Raw genomic sequence first — 16,285 nt, 5'->3', positions numbered from 1 at the left:
TTGTCTATTGTCTCGTCAATGCCACGTATCACGTCACTTATCAGGTTTCGTCTGTCGTTTCCACTATATCGTCAAATTGTTCTATGTAACCAATATAGGTGTAGCTTTCTTCAGGCGGATGTGCCGATTGCCATCATTTAAAATTGTTAAGATACAACTATTTCCGTTTTGAACTAGTCACCGGGCATGGTTATTAAATGTACTCCTCGTCAGCATTTTTATTAGTTTTAATGGTAATAGTCTTTTCAGAATTTGGCGGAATTGTAATTGTTTGTTTTATGCAAACTTGCTGAGTTGAAATCTCACCTCCACTGTTCACATGACCATTTATCACTTTGTTGTTGATGGTAAATATGGAAATACTCAGCACTGCGCCCAGTGCGTCCAACATATCTATCCCAAGTATAACATTTTCTGTTAAGGGCGCTTTGCATACATCCCATTGTATGTTAACTCATTCAATGTCGAGAGAGGTTGTTTTTTTAAAATCTTCCCAATAACCAGCTGTTCAACCAAACCCCGTATCGTTACAGTGTCCGAATCTTTAATGTCTACTGGAAATAATGTCTCATTCACTAATGTTATCATTGCAACCGTGTCCACATTTATGCTCACATTCTGGTCATATATAATATCTCGTACTGATTAATGGTTAGTCTTTATGACAATATCTGTGGAGGACGTGGGCCTCTGTTCGGTTTTGTCATGAGGTGATGTTTCATGACAAATAGATTGTGGAGTCGGATGTTGACCTACTGGTCCGACCTGTTGTTGTTTAAGGATTCCGTTGTTGGGGTTCTACTTTGATTTGCTCTGTATCCTGGTGAAGGTTAACGTTGGGGTGTTGCACTTGATTTTTTTATCTGGCGATCTACTGCGATTATATTGCTATGAGAATCTTCCAGGTATATCTATCAGTTGATCTTCCATTGATCTGGTAATCTCAACGATTTTATTGATCAAAAGGCCCAAGGTTACATTGATCGGCCAATCCATGGTTACGCTGATTAGTAGAAAGCATAACACCAGCTAGATATGTGACAATTTGAGTGCGGTTACGGACCTTATTTTCCAAAGGACTGCTCATATTCCCTTTATCGGTCGGTGAGACTGCGCCATAAGCAAAGTAGACTTGTTGATTGGGAAAATTGGCACTATGTGGTCCATATATAGCCATATGGTTGGATATTGAGGTTTTCAATTGTTTAAACGCCTTTTTGATCGTTTCTTGGTTCCTCTCTATTACATGCCTTGCAGAATTGTTATCTTTAGGAGGAATGCTTCGATTCCAATCTGGTATGACTGTCTTTCTTACTGAAGCGCTGCTTGTCTTAAGGCATTGGAATCATAATTTGTGTTTACCTTGCGAGAGTACTCCAAGGCAACATCAGCAAGGCAATCTAACAGACTACACACCTGTTTCCTGTTTTCCAATTGACGTCTACTGGCAGTCCGTTCAAATTGGTAAATGCACGCCTCCCAAGTCATCACTGTCATTGATCCTCTTCCAGTGAATATTTGCATTTTGGGAGGTGTGGGCTTCGGCTCCGGTTCTTTGTACCAGAATGTTCTTGCCATCGTGTATATTCTCTCTCCACAGAGGAGTCTGAAAAAGAGCTGATGCCCCTCTCTTGGTTTCCTTTGCCCTTTCCTTGATCAAACAGTGGAGTCAGCTTGCTGTTGTGGCAAGCATGTTAGAGCTCTAGGAGCTGGTGATGTTGTCCTAATTGAGTTATACATGTGGGAGGAGGAGGATATGGAATAAACTCACAGGGATGATACTGCAGTCAGCAATGAATAAACTTGATAGATCTATTTGCAGCCAATTGTTTCTGTAATGGTGTGCTGCTCTGAACCAAATATGATTGATTTATAGTAGGTTGTAAGTGTCCGTAAGAAGACACATACGCTATTTGCTGGTATCCTGTATCAGTACTAAAGGTTCCTGATCTTAAATGGAGGATGTTGTTGAAAAATTTTAACTGTCTCAACAGGGCAAATGGCCCTGCCATAGGACTTCCGACTTTAAGTGAAGACACCAAATTTGCATTCAACAGAGTTGGTGCGGTTGATGGTTCATGTGAATTAATAGGGAAAGACCTAAAACAGAGAGTTTGTCGTGTACTTTTGGTGTACTTGCGTTGTACAGCTGGAAAGTACCCTGCTGTTCAAACGCACTTTTAAATTGAACTGTGTCTCCTTCCTCAGATGCTATCAGAGGTCCATCCGTCTCACCAGAGCTTTGAACTTCTCTTTGGTCTGACCGTCAATTCCGCCAAGCGCTTACCACTAGCCTTGTTGTCTACCCTCTGTTCAGACTTCTGAAGTTGCTGATATATTGCTCCAATCTGTTCATTATTAATATTTATTGCATCTTTCTGTTCAACTTGCATCGTTATGAGACCAAAATATATTCTATCAATTCACGCTTTGCTCTGTTTTATATTGCGGTCAATCTCAGCTGTTCTTTGGGCATTATATTTCCTATCTGCTAAAAATTCTTGGTACACTTGTTGAATAGAGTTGTCGTAACTCCATATCCCCAAGTGATTCAGTTTCTGCCAATTCAATAGTCTTGTCCTTTTTGTCCTCATTTCCTGCCATTTCACTGACTTGTGGTTATACAATTCTCAAATCACAGTATAATATTTGCAAAGTATTGCACACCAAGTAAAAAGATAGGCATTGATTAATATCTCAAGGCAGCTAAATCTCAAATCAAAGCTTTGATGTGTGACCTAAGACAAAACATATTTCAGCTTTTAATGAAAGCTACTACTGCAGATTTTTATAAAAGCTATTACTTTGTATATGAAATGACCCACCAGGGAAAACCTAAAGGACAGAACTGGAACAGAGACTAAATGACACTATACTTTAATGAAATGATTAAATTCAGTTCACTCTCAATGATGAATATTTGCATTTTTTCAAGGCGGCCATTTTGAAATAGCCGTCATTTCAAATTTAAAAGATGGATCAAAACAAAATCTTGCTAAGTACACCAACTCATTAAAATCTGTTGAATTTTGTGCTTCCAGCATCAAATCCACTGTGGTTTGAGCAGTACTGGAAAATATTTTAGAATGTGTGGCGGTCATCTTGAAATTGGCCGCCATATTGAATATTGGGGATTAGTCCATAGCTTATATTGCTCAGTACACCAACACGTACCATCATGCAAATTTTGGTGCTTTCCTCATTATTTGAGCATTTTTTTCACCGATCTGCCGAACTACTTCTAGAATGAACAGAATTTTGTTTTTTTTAAAGCAAACTAGATATGATAAATATATATACGAAATGATTTCGTACTCAGAAAAAGAAACTAGATGTACACATCCCAGAAATATTATCTGAATACAATAAATATGATAAACACATGTTTTTTTCTTCTTCTTTTTTCTCCTAATAGATTTATATTCACATTGATTATATATCCATTCTTCTAAAAAACAAATGACCAAATCTTACCTGGAATAGACATTGACATGCGCACTGCCAATCTAACAGGCATATCTGGTGTTGTTTTTACATGACAATATTCTTCTGACATAGTATTGACGTTTGTAATAATAATACACAATTCATTACCAAATTTCTTATATACCTACAATAAAAAAACAACACATAACCAATTTTTTGTACACCTTTAAGTATCTGGAGTCTAGAAGGAAATTTATATTTATATAAAAAAGATCAAAAAATCAATTCCGAAATAGTTGGTTAAATTTAAAGTATTTTACTCATTATTTAATTTACCATACAGTATATACAAGCGAGCGAGGAAAACATAATTAAAAGACTAATGAATTTTTCAACGAAATTTTGTAAGCATTCAAAAAAGTAAAATCAGAAAAACACTGAGCTCCGAAGAAATATTATATCTTTAGAGATGTATATCTATGTATCATTCTTTTCAAAGTTTTGTCTAAACACATCCTCGTCAAAAACACAATGAATTTAGGAATTCACATATCTGAGGAGCGGTGTGACCTACTGCTATTATCTTCGCATAACAATTTTATATATCTAACATGGTTGTGAAAATCCATGGATGGTACCAGCGGGATTCGAACCCTCATTCTCGATATCTTAAGGCAGCGATCTAACCAATTGATCCAAAGAAGATCTTTCCTAACTCAACTAGTTAGACTACCTTTATATCTCCAGGTCTACAACACTCTTCCCCCTTTTTTTCGGGCTGCGTAAAATCCATTCGAGCAACTCACAGGTTCACTACTGTACAAACCCGAGACTTCTATTCGGAAACCCTCTGGCAAGTTTCCTGCATGTCACCTAGACATGTAACGGTCATTCTATGACCTGGACAAACCTCATCACCATATCTAACATCGAACTACCAGGAAATATTCTATATACACTGTTTGTACCAGTAGCAGATGCTAACAGCGCCATTGTTGTGAAAGTATGGAAGTAGTTTTGTTCAACATTAAAAGAGGGATGAAAGATACCAAAGGGAAGTCAAACTCATAGATCGAAAATAAACTGACAACGCCATGGCTAAAAAAGAAAAAGACAAACAATCAAGAAATAGTGCACAAGACACAGCATATATAACTATAAAAACTAAGCAACACGAACCCCACCAAAAACTGGGGTCAGCTGCCCCGGAAGAGTAACTAATTATTTTGTGGGTATGAGCTACCATCAGACTAGTATAAATTGTATCTAGTCCTCGATTGATTAAAATCTTTATATTTCATTTTGTTTTGTTATTAAAAATCAAAAGTTTTGCATTTTTCTATTATCTATTATTCTTAACAAATAATTAACACATAGTGTTTACTATACCTCAGCGAATGTTATATCTGGGTCACCTGTCTTCATAGAGAAAATGTTCCCCAAAAAATCCATAAGTTTGGCTCCTGGATGCCAGCCATATTTTGACATAATGTTTGGGATCATACTAAAGAAACCATAGGGCGCATCTATAACAAACAATGATTTGTCCTTATGAATGTTATCTTAAACACACACATTTCCATCACGTTAAAGTACATATCAATGAAACATTCTTCTGCATGATTTAAAGTCTTTTATGATTTATAATGTATCGTCACCTTATATTTCAATTTTTTTTTCTATAAATATAATTTGTATTGTTACCAAAAGATCTGTTTTTTTTAGCTTTACGCTTACCACAAATGATTGGTTCTAGGTTAATTCTCATGATTTTCTCAACATCATATGAATTGAATCCGAGAGCGTACAATGAAACACAGATCGACCCTGCGCTGGCGCCAGCAAATCTGTGAATCTGTTTTAAAATTCCATGTTCTTCAAGCACCTAAAAATTTCAAACATTGACAATAGTACAAATTGTCTCTCATTAAATTGGCATTAGCTGTCAATTTTATACACCTGCAAATATCGTCCTATCAAACCATTGATCAGTAAATCAGACCACATCTATCATCAACTCCTGACTCCTGCCTTCTCAAAATACCACCCAGTACAGAAGATATTGTCTGCTAGAAAATTCAGCACCCGGGGGCGGGCGTCAGCTGACCCATGAACAAGAATGTGTTCTATTTCAGTCAATCCTCCCTTATAAGTCTAGCCAATGTAGAATAAACAAACAAGCATTAATACGCACAGTGAAAGTTTAAAAGAAGTCCGAGTCTGATGACAGATTAGATAACAAAATAATAAGCAAAATGAAAATGATGCATAATTAACAAAGGACTTCAGCATTAACTGGCATGTCAGCTCCAGACATCAATTAAACTGGTTAAAATATTATGTCTTCATCATATACAAATCAAGTTCAATCCCGCCAATTTATAATGGAGCAAATATTCAAAACTTAAAATGAAAGTTACAGAAATCCAAGGAAAATTCAAAATGGAAGGTGACTTTTCAAATCACAAAACCAAAAGCTCAGACGAATGGAAAACAACTTCCATTTTTCTGACATATACAGACATTTTCTTATGTAGAAAATGTTGGATGCAACCCTGTTTTATAGCTAGCTTAACCTCTCAATTGTATTGCAGAAGTATGTAATTATATTCTATTGACAATGTGTAGGCACAGCAAACAAACATATTAAGTCAAAATGTAAAAATATGGCACTAAACTATTTATTGTTAACAAGAGTAACTGCATTATTTATCATATTTTAAATCTACGAATAACTGTACCCTTCCAAGTCCACCGTAAACAATACCCTTGACTCCTCCTCCTTCTAGTACCAGATTTTCAAAAGGAAAATTATATTGTGATGGATCAATCTCGCTACAGTCTGCGTCACCATGATGCGGGAGTGACTTGTAATCCTCATCTAAAATACGAAACTTTTGAAGTTATTCATTATGTAATCTGAAAAAAATTACGTTCGATATCTTCATTCATTACATACAAATTCCGGAACTAAAACAAAAAAGTTGTGTTATTAACGACAACTAAAGTTTGATAAAGTGGTTAAAATATTGTATTAAAACACGTGTTGAAATTAAACTAGTTTAATATAAAATGAAATAATACAAACAAAGAAAGAAACATGGTTAGTAAGCAATGTGCAAAGCGTTTCCTTTTGTCTAAACATCAAACGTCTCATGGTAGTATACTTGTCCCAGAATGTCCCCCTTTGATCAATCACATAATTTAACCAAAGACTTTAAAATTTGTATTTATTGATTCATCGCTAAGTAGTTCTTCTCCTTCCGATTACAGAAATTATTCCGGTGCCGGCGTGTGGAATATACCGGAACCTTGACGATATGTACATGAAAAAGGAGGTCGAAAATTATAATATGAAATTAAATATTTGCCATAGTCCAACTATAACTAAGATTACATTAGTTGAAGCTTAATGTTAAACATATTCACATTATGTGCAGTGGCTTAAATACATTAGTAGTAGCCAAACAGGATCACCAAAATGTTAAGGTGGAGATACCACATTTGAAAGATTCTAGGGAGGGTGACATGCAAATTGCCTCCGACTGATCATTCCAAGCTGCAATAGTGCCTGGGAAAAAAGACTTATCATATTTATGATGGCAGTTGTTATCTAATAGTTCGTTTCTATCTATGCTGCATTGGTGTTGCGCTAAAGTGTTGCTGTTGTTCCGTTGTTTTCCTGTAAAAGTGGATGTGGTTCACTCGATTTTAATATGTAACCCAGATTTGTTTCCTCTCGATGGATTTATGAATTTTGAACAGCGGTATACATAGTCCTGATTTTATTACAGTCTTTAATTGTATATATATGCCGAAACTTAATGCTGTCCTCTAGTACGCCTGTTCGATTGTGTCAGGACGTCATTAGGAACTTCAACAAATACCCCTTTAGTCTTATAGTTCAAAACAAGCTTTGCCTTTGCTCTGTGGGATTGTTAGTTTTCTCATTTAAGATTACTTATCATACAAGTGATAGCTCCTGGTGATCTATCATTGTAATCATTAAACATATACGTGAGAGATACATACATACATACATACATACATACAGACAGACAGACAGACAGACAGACAGACAGACAGACAGACAGACAGACAGACAGACAGACAGACAGACATACATACATACATACATACATACATACAAACATACATAAATACATATAAATATCGTACCACACTCGATGCAGTGGTAGAATCTATATGTAACACGAGTATAGTAGTACTCATATTTTAATTTGTCTTTTAAACATCTTGTATCACACATGTAACTCACCTATATCGTCATCGCTTTTGTCACATTCTTCCTTTACAGCTAACAAGAATTTCTCACGTGAGACCTTTATTTTCTCTCTTGCACTCCGACATTTTTCTGACATCAAAGGATCTTTCATACTCTTGGAATAATAGTTACCCATCTATAGAATGCACAAAATATTATATTACAATATAATATCAATTAAAAAAGGAATTGAAATAACTTAAGCCAAACAGTATTTTAGAAGCGGACCAAACAAATCTTAGGTAGTGTGACAAAAATTGGAATAGTGATATTAAGAAACAAGAGTGTACAAACGGGAATATCTCCCCTGCTGTTCTAACCATTGATTGTATATTAGAAGTCTTAAAAATAAAGGTTTTACTACAAGTATCCCATAAACATAACATTGGACATTGCTTATGGTAATTTGAAAAACAGACAAAAAACACAAAAACTTATCATTAACCAATGAACGGTGAAAATAAGGTCGATTTTAGACAAAGGCAACAGTAGTTTACCGCTGTTTGAAAGTCATAAGTCGATTGAGATAAAACAAATCCGGGTAACAAAATAAAACTGAGGGAAACACATACCATATAAGAGGAAAACAACGAGGCAACAGAAATACTAACATGACTAAAGTGCAACAAAAAACCAAACGACAATGCAACACACACAGAAACGAACTATATTAAAATAATTGCCATTTTCTTGACTTAGTACAGGACATTTTAAAAATAAAATGGTTGGTTGAATCTGGTTTTGTGGCTAGCCAAACCTCCCGCTTTCATGGCAATGTTAAATATAACACTAAAATGACAATATCAAATGACAGGACTACAATACAAATAAAGGGAAAAACATTCAGAATAGAGAAATGCACAAATCAAAAATACAATAGAACATTACGACATGATAATAGTTATTAAAGGTACCAGGCTTATAATTTAATACGCCAGACGCGTGGTTCGTTCACATAAGACTCACCAGTGTACTCATGTCAAAATAGTAAAGAAAGCAATTCCAGTCAGACAGACATATATACTTGACAGTCATTATATATAGTATACGTCAAATTTACTTGTCCCACTGTTTATAGTATCTGAGAAACAGACCTAATCATGATACTTCAACCTAGAACACTGATCTATAGGTTGCATTTCTGTAAATATTGACAATGCATTGTCCCATAGGAACTCCTTTTACGGCTAAAACTGTACCACTTTTACAATGCAGTTTTGAAAAAAATCCTAGAATTGAATATGCACCAATTTTTTTTTTAAAGATCAAAATATAGGGCTGTGCGGCATATTTTCAACGTTTTAATGCCCTGAACTTCTCAGAGTTTAAATTAACACTAATTTTCTTAACTACCCCAACCTCGAATGAAAGGTTACAACAGATTTCAATGTAAACAATATGCACATGTAAATTTACTGGTAACATTCCCAAGTTATGTCTCTGTGAGATGGGTAAGTTACCATTTTGGTTTAGTTAGGAGTTTATTCCCTTTCAAAACATATAAAAAAATGAAATCTGAAAAGTTTCGAAAGAACGAAGAAATTAATGATGAATGATTGAAATAAAATCATAAAATGAACTTAAAGCTAACAAGTTGGTATTGTTGGTATTTGTTTTTGTATAGACAAATGGAAGAAGGTTTTAAATACTAAGTATTGGAGACTTAATCACTTTGGTCGGCTACTAGTCTAAATACCACATCTGAAGTAAGTCGGTAAGATAAATTCGTTCCGCGGTGTGCTAGTAACCTAATACGATATATATGGAGTCAGTAAATTTCATGGGGGGTTCGAGCTTCTCTTTCAACTACCATTTAGTTCACTGACCCAATATATATAGTATATTTTGTCACTTATAGCTATCAAATGTACCAGGATTATAATATAGTACGCCAGACACGCGTTTCGTCTACACAACACTCATCAGTGACGCTCATATCAAAATTTTTATAAAACAAAACAAGTACAAAATTGAAGAGCATCGAGGATCCAAAATTCCAAAAAGTTGTGCCAAATACGGCTAAGGTAATCTATGCCTAGGATAAGAAAATCCTTAGTTTTGCGAAAAATTCACTAAGACACCATATAACATTCGAAAGTTGATATCCTCATATCTCCCCTGTTATTTTTGTTCATAGTGGTTTATCTCATATTCAAATGCTATAAATTGAAAATAAATTGTTCTTCTGCAGTGTGCTTTACTTTTTTCTGAATATATACAATTATACAGTCACATTTTCACTTGTTCATCGGGGAAAAGAGGGAAAACAGTTTAAGAGCAGGCCTTTAAAACGATGGTAGAAAGTAAAAATTGCAAAAATATCGAACCCCAAGAAAAATTCATAACGGCAAGTTCATTTTCAAATGGCAAAATCAAAACTCAAACACATCAAATGAATGGATAAAAAATGACATATTCCTGACTTGGTAAAGGCATTTCTGGATGTAACAGTTGGATTAAACCTGGTTTAATAGCTAGCTAAACCCTTAACTTGTATTCCAATTGCCTGAAAATGGATTATATTAAATCAATCAAAACAAAATAAATTAAAATAAATATTTCCTGAGAAGACTGACTATACATTTTCAAATGTTGAGGTAATTGTGTTACGGTCTTTTTGTATTCTTGTCGTCTCCTTTTACTTATGTGCTTTTTATTTGTGCGTAGTCTAGAGTTATTTGTAAAACACAATAAATCTATTTTGTCATTATAACACAATACGAATAAGCTTATTAATGTCTAGAATACTGTAAATATGATATATATATATGTAATACTCTCAAACGTGTCCTTTCCCCCAAACGTGTCCGATTCCCCCAAACGTGTCTATTCTCCCCAAACGTGTCCCTAATATTCAACATTCCCCAAACGTGTCCGATTTCAGAACCCCCAAACGTGTCCAATAATTGTTATTCGCAAAAACATGTCCACTATTATACACGCCAGAACGTCTCACGTCTTTTAGCGCTAAAACATGTATGCCCCAAATGAAATCGATAACGTTTACCGCAATTCTATTAAGAGGGAAGCAATTGATGAGGTAGCCATTTATTAGCATTAGTTTGTTCAATGCCGGTTGTTAATGATTATCATAATTGCAAATTTAATCTTTATCATATTAATTAAATTTTGACTGAAATTGCTTATTGTCCAGTTGCAAGTATTTCATGCTCATTAATAGTGAACATACAAAAAATTAAAGGTAGTTGAATTAATTTTTTACTGTGTAAATTATTTGTGTATTATAAACTCCGGTGATGTCTTTTATATCAATCCGACGGCGATCGTTCAGCAAAGTTTACTTACATTTATTCAACAGTTCTGATATTCTAAAAGCTCATCAAATCATAAACTGTTATTCAGTTTTTTTTATAAATTTTAGGTTTCGAGCATCACTTAAGACACACGATTAAACATAACGACAAGTGCCAAATATTGCATGCATTATTTGATTGACATCATGTTAAAAAATTAGATAGGTTCTACAAATGTATTATCATACCGGGAGCCAGTCCACATTTGTCAACACTGGTATCACGCAGTACTTTGATAGTGAACAAATATATCCTGTGGAATTGTTTAGTAAAAGTCCCTGGACGATATGACTAGCTACAAATATTACAATAATTTATAAAAGGAGGTATCGTTGATTACAGAAACAATCCTGATATGAACAAAGGGACTGCTGTTTTAAGTAGCGGTTTCTAGCGAAGAGGTGTAGTAATACAAATAGATAAGTGTCCTAGACGAGGCACATTTTACACGGTAAAAGATGATATTATTAATTCGTATATTTTAACAAATTTGATTCGTTTAGGGATAGTCACATGTTAAACTATTTTTTCGAAGGTAGAGAAAAAACGGCGGATAGCAAAAAGCATATTGACCGGCAAAAAGCATATTGCACGGTTATTTTTAGAATATCTAAAAACCGATATACTTTGTGACGTCATGTAATGAATTTCAGGATATTGTTTAAACAAATGATATCTGTGATCGATTATTTGACGAAAATAAATCTTAAAATACATAAGATGTCCAAAAAAAAGTAAATGAAATAACAACTAATATGTTGTCATTGTCAAGGAGACGATGTAATATCTATCAAGTTCTAACCAACCTAAACGACTATTTTGATACAAACATGGTCGGAAATTAATAATATAACAAATATAGCCTTTGTATGAGGTCAATACAGGATATATCGACCCAAAGAAGTATATCGACCTCGGACTTCGTCCTCAGTCAATATACTTCTTTCAGGTCAATATATCCTTGTATCGACCTCATACAAAGGCTATATTTGTATAATATAACAGACTTCTGTTTTCAAATAAACAGACACTAGATAAGAATGGCACAATAAAAATGTATTTTTACTAATTGCAAATTAAATTTGTACTGTATCTATTAACTTTAGACTGTTGATTGCGTATTTCAAGTTGCAAGTATTTCATGCATATTTAGAGAGAACATACAAGTTTTAATGTTTTAATGTTTTTACAGTTGTAGTGTATAAATTAACTTTAAACTGTTGATTGCGTATTGTCCAGTTGCAAGTATTTCATGCATATTTAGAGAGAACATACAAGTTTTAATGATTTTACATTTCTAGTGTATAAATTAACTTTAGACTGTTGATTGCGTATTGTCCAATTATTTTATGCATATTTTGAGAGAAGATAAAAGTTCTAATGCGCAGAGAAAATGACATTTTGAGCAGGTATATGTACAGTTTATATAAAAATGTTTGCTTACAATTTACATACGACACTTACCAAGTTTATACTGCCGGTTTAAAAAAAGACCTTACGACTTTATGTTTATTTTTAATGAAATGGTAAAATTATTTAACAAATGAAATAGCAATAACCAAATAACGCTTGATATGGACACGTTTGGGGGATTGAACACGTTTAGGGGTTAGTTGAAAATGGACACGTTTAGGCGCCCATACATGTTTTGCAGTTCAATGACGTCGATGTGGATACATTTGGGGGAATCGGACACGTTTGGGGGAAGGACACGTTTCTGAGTGTGACATATATATATTTAAACAATGAATATTTTCTTTTGTAGTCCATTGAACTAATCAATTATATTAATGTATAAATAAAATGTCATGCCTAATAACTTTAACTTTGTAGGCAAATGTATTTTGTTCGATGCACATATATTTTTAACAATTTAACGTCTTTGTTCGAAATATACATGCTAGGTCATAGGGATAAAGTGCATATGACACCCGAAAAGTAGAGACACGTAAAATTCCACTAGTATCAGCAATATCAAAACTTAAAGTCAAATACAATGAAACAATTGTTATCATTAAACCTCTGTTGCTCTTTTATTATTTGATCTTCATTAAGCTAAACAGTCATCGTCTTTATTTAAAATCTTTTGTTAGGATTTTCTATTGATCTAAAGTTATATAATAAATCAATTGTATTGAGTTAGTTCATATGATAAAAAACAATGATAGTTTTCATGCAATGCTAAACGTAGTTTAAACACTCAACTGTTGAGAATTGTTATATACAAATACATAGCCATGTTTTCATATTAAAAAGCTTAAACAGTGAAGAATTGTCAATATTTTGTTTTTGCTTCCAATTTCGTTTTTACAAAGTCAGCAAAGAAAACAAAGAAAAGATGTAACATTTTTAATGATTTATTTTATGAGTACACTAGTTCAGGGTAAAATGAATATAATGCAATGTGTATATGCATTCTAAAAGAGTTGTCTTATTGGTAAGCAGACCACATCTTTTGTTTATTTATACATGAAACAACTAATTATGTTTTATTTGCGGTTGTTAAAGTTCAAGCTTTGGGATTTTTACTTTCCTAACTTTCTATTTTAGCAAATTCAGTTTGTTGACTTACAGAAGTAAGCTGTATTATGGAAACACTATAAGAGTTTCAATCACAATAAACTAAGAAACGCCGAATATATCTCGGATAGAACTAACGTTGTTAGTTTGATATTTTGTTTTCAAATCGCCGAGTAAGAAATTAACAATATTGGGTTTTTGAAATGCAGGTCTCCTTGATGTGAACCCTGAATTCAATGACCTTGATAACTAGGAAGACCCGGATAAAGTATAAGGTAAATGTCGTGTTACAATTCAAACAAGACGAGGATTTTGATGCAAATGAAAACAATGAACTCAAAGTGAAAGTGAATCTGACAAGTCGGAGACTGATGCTTCCGAGGTAGATTTTACATACGAAGATATTCAAATAAAAGGTTGAAATATTTATTTTGGAATTCGAGGAACAGCCACGTTCTAAAGGTTCTAAAACCATTGAATACGAACACTCAAAACATCGATCATGCGTAGTTATTACGGTATTTGATATATAAGCTTACAATATACAATCAGGCAGAACTTTCATATACAAAATATCTGACGTCACAAGTCTTTAACTTCCGGTCAAAACCTGAATTAACCGGCCCACTGTACAACACGGTCCTCTTTTTTTATTCACATAACCGTCCGGTTTATAAGTTTTACTGGAGCAATATACCAACTTCACCTGTATATGGGATATACATTTTCCAACTTATTCGGTTTTATAAAGCTTGCAGCTGCTACTCAGACTTTGTCAACAGTGTCTGAGCAGAAAGTTGATGAACCAGGGGTATGTCTTAAAACGAAGACCAAAACCTTTTTGATAAATATTCCGTATCAACTTCACAAATGATACGATGGTCTTTAAGTATTGATTCTAGGTAACGACGTTGTTTGCCATCTTAATAACGTGTTTAAACTTTCTTTTATTTTTTTTGTCTGTAAATTATTATTTGTACTGTTCAGTCTATTTTTGGCTATATCCATTTCACGTGGTCGGTACTTATACATCCTGCCATTGTGTATTGTACTATGGTAAGTTTCTTTATTAGTGTATTTCGTTTTGGTTTATGTGCTTTGTCAATACAAAACATGGCCAGAACGATTTACACCCATTAATATATTAATAAAATATTCCATGTTTCGCAAAACTTTTCAAATATATGACATATTGTCAATATAGTGGTCCTCAAGGTTACAATAAAACCATTAAATATTATAGGCGCAGCCATTTTATAAGCATTAACATGGTATTCAGAATTAAGAGTATAGCTAATCCTGATTTGTTGATATATGCGCCCGTTATTTTTTGTTATTAGAGACTTTGTGCATTCTGCATTATACCAAAGGCCAAATAAATTATTTTCCTTAGCCCTAACTGAACTGAGATGTCTTTTAAATGCAAGGATAAAACACGTATTTTTAAGTGCAAAATTGATAGGCCGTGGAGATAAGTATAAATTACGCTAAGAAAGGCAATCCGAACCTATATTTTGTACCAAAAAATATTGACTTAATAACTTATTTTTTATTCTAGCAAGTTTTCGTTAAAAAAATCAACTTTCTAAATTCTGTTTCTCGAACAAGGCTATCATTGTCGCATTTGGGAAAATTCATTGTTTATTTCAATCTTAGATTGCAATAAGTATGATATGAAAATTGTATAAATGCTCAATATTTACTTTAACTACTTTCTAGCATATGCTATTGATACACTTTCGAAGCTATATACAATATTACGATTATACGGTGTTAGTCCCACAGTATGTGTTCATGCTACATAGACTTAGATTAACAGTAAGTTTCAACATATTATGTAAACGTACACTTTCTACATGTACTTTTCGAAACAATATTTCTTCATAAAATGAGGCTGAAACAGGTGTTTCACATGTTAAGTAAAATATCAAAAGTTGTATTACGGTTTGTTAAACAAATATCAACTACAATTTTATTGAAATGCAAAATGTTTTGAGTGAAATGTTTTTGCAACACCCAATTAGGCAATGTAGTGAACACATTAATAGTATCATCTCATTGAGTTTCACCTTACCTTGTTTTGTAGTTTTCTATTTATCCTGTTCTAAAGTTCTAAATCTATCAAATTATCTGATGATTAAGTCTGTCGAATCATTTATTAAAGTAAACAATACACCCGGACCGTTTAGTTGTATTCGGTTGAATGTTAACGAGTATTTAATTAAATGTTAACATTCAATTTATCTGATTATCGAAGGACAAATGTAGGAATTATCGCTCTATGTATTTTTAAATGATAAGTATTTAAAGGAAGATTACACGACTTCTATGGGTTGTGGTTTTTGTAAATGAGTCACAAATGTATTTCATGTATCAGATATGTTAAGTTTGAATGCAACAAACACATTTAAGGTCTTTCCACATCAAAGAAATTTTGAAAAGAAGCTAGTTTCTCGAGCTGATGCTATAACTAATAGCTTTGATATGCTTTAAAGTGAACCAAAGGAGAAAATGTGCTACTTCCTGTTAATGAAATGTTACTTCTGGTCTCAAATGATAGCTTTTTTTACTCTGATTCATAAAATATATAGATTCTCTATACTTGTATGTGTACAACGTAAGATAATTGGCCACTTCTGGTTTATCGAAAGTTATTTTTAGTCTTGAGGGATAAGTTTATTTATCGAAATTACAAAATATATGGATTACGAGTACTTTTACATGAAGACATATGCAAAAA

General features: G+C 33.5%; 1 protein-coding gene across 2 annotated transcripts in view; it reads right to left on the bottom strand.

Annotated features, from left to right (window-relative positions):
* The window catches only part of LOC143054643 (uncharacterized), a 28,007-nt gene extending 20,164 nt beyond the window's left edge, over window positions 1-7,843 (bottom strand). For both annotated transcript variants that reach the window (XM_076227659.1, XM_076227660.1), the window contains exons 1-5: window positions 7,706-7,843; window positions 6,168-6,307; window positions 5,164-5,311; window positions 4,816-4,952; window positions 3,475-3,610 (exon numbers count right to left, since the gene is read on the bottom strand). In XM_076227659.1, coding sequence (XP_076083774.1) covers window positions 3,475-3,610; window positions 4,816-4,952; window positions 5,164-5,311; window positions 6,168-6,307; window positions 7,706-7,823 — 679 coding nt within the window. In that variant the 5' untranslated portion in view covers window positions 7,824-7,843. The remainder of the gene's footprint in view (window positions 1-3,474; window positions 3,611-4,815; window positions 4,953-5,163; window positions 5,312-6,167; window positions 6,308-7,705) is intronic.
* Between the last annotated feature and the right edge of the window lie 8,442 nt (window positions 7,844-16,285).

Source organism: Mytilus galloprovincialis, chromosome 12, assembly GCF_965363235.1.
Source record: "Mytilus galloprovincialis chromosome 12, xbMytGall1.hap1.1, whole genome shotgun sequence".
In the NCBI taxonomy this organism is placed as follows: Eukaryota; Metazoa; Mollusca; class Bivalvia; order Mytilida; family Mytilidae; genus Mytilus; species Mytilus galloprovincialis.
This window is presented reverse-complemented; position numbering and strand designations above follow the sequence as displayed.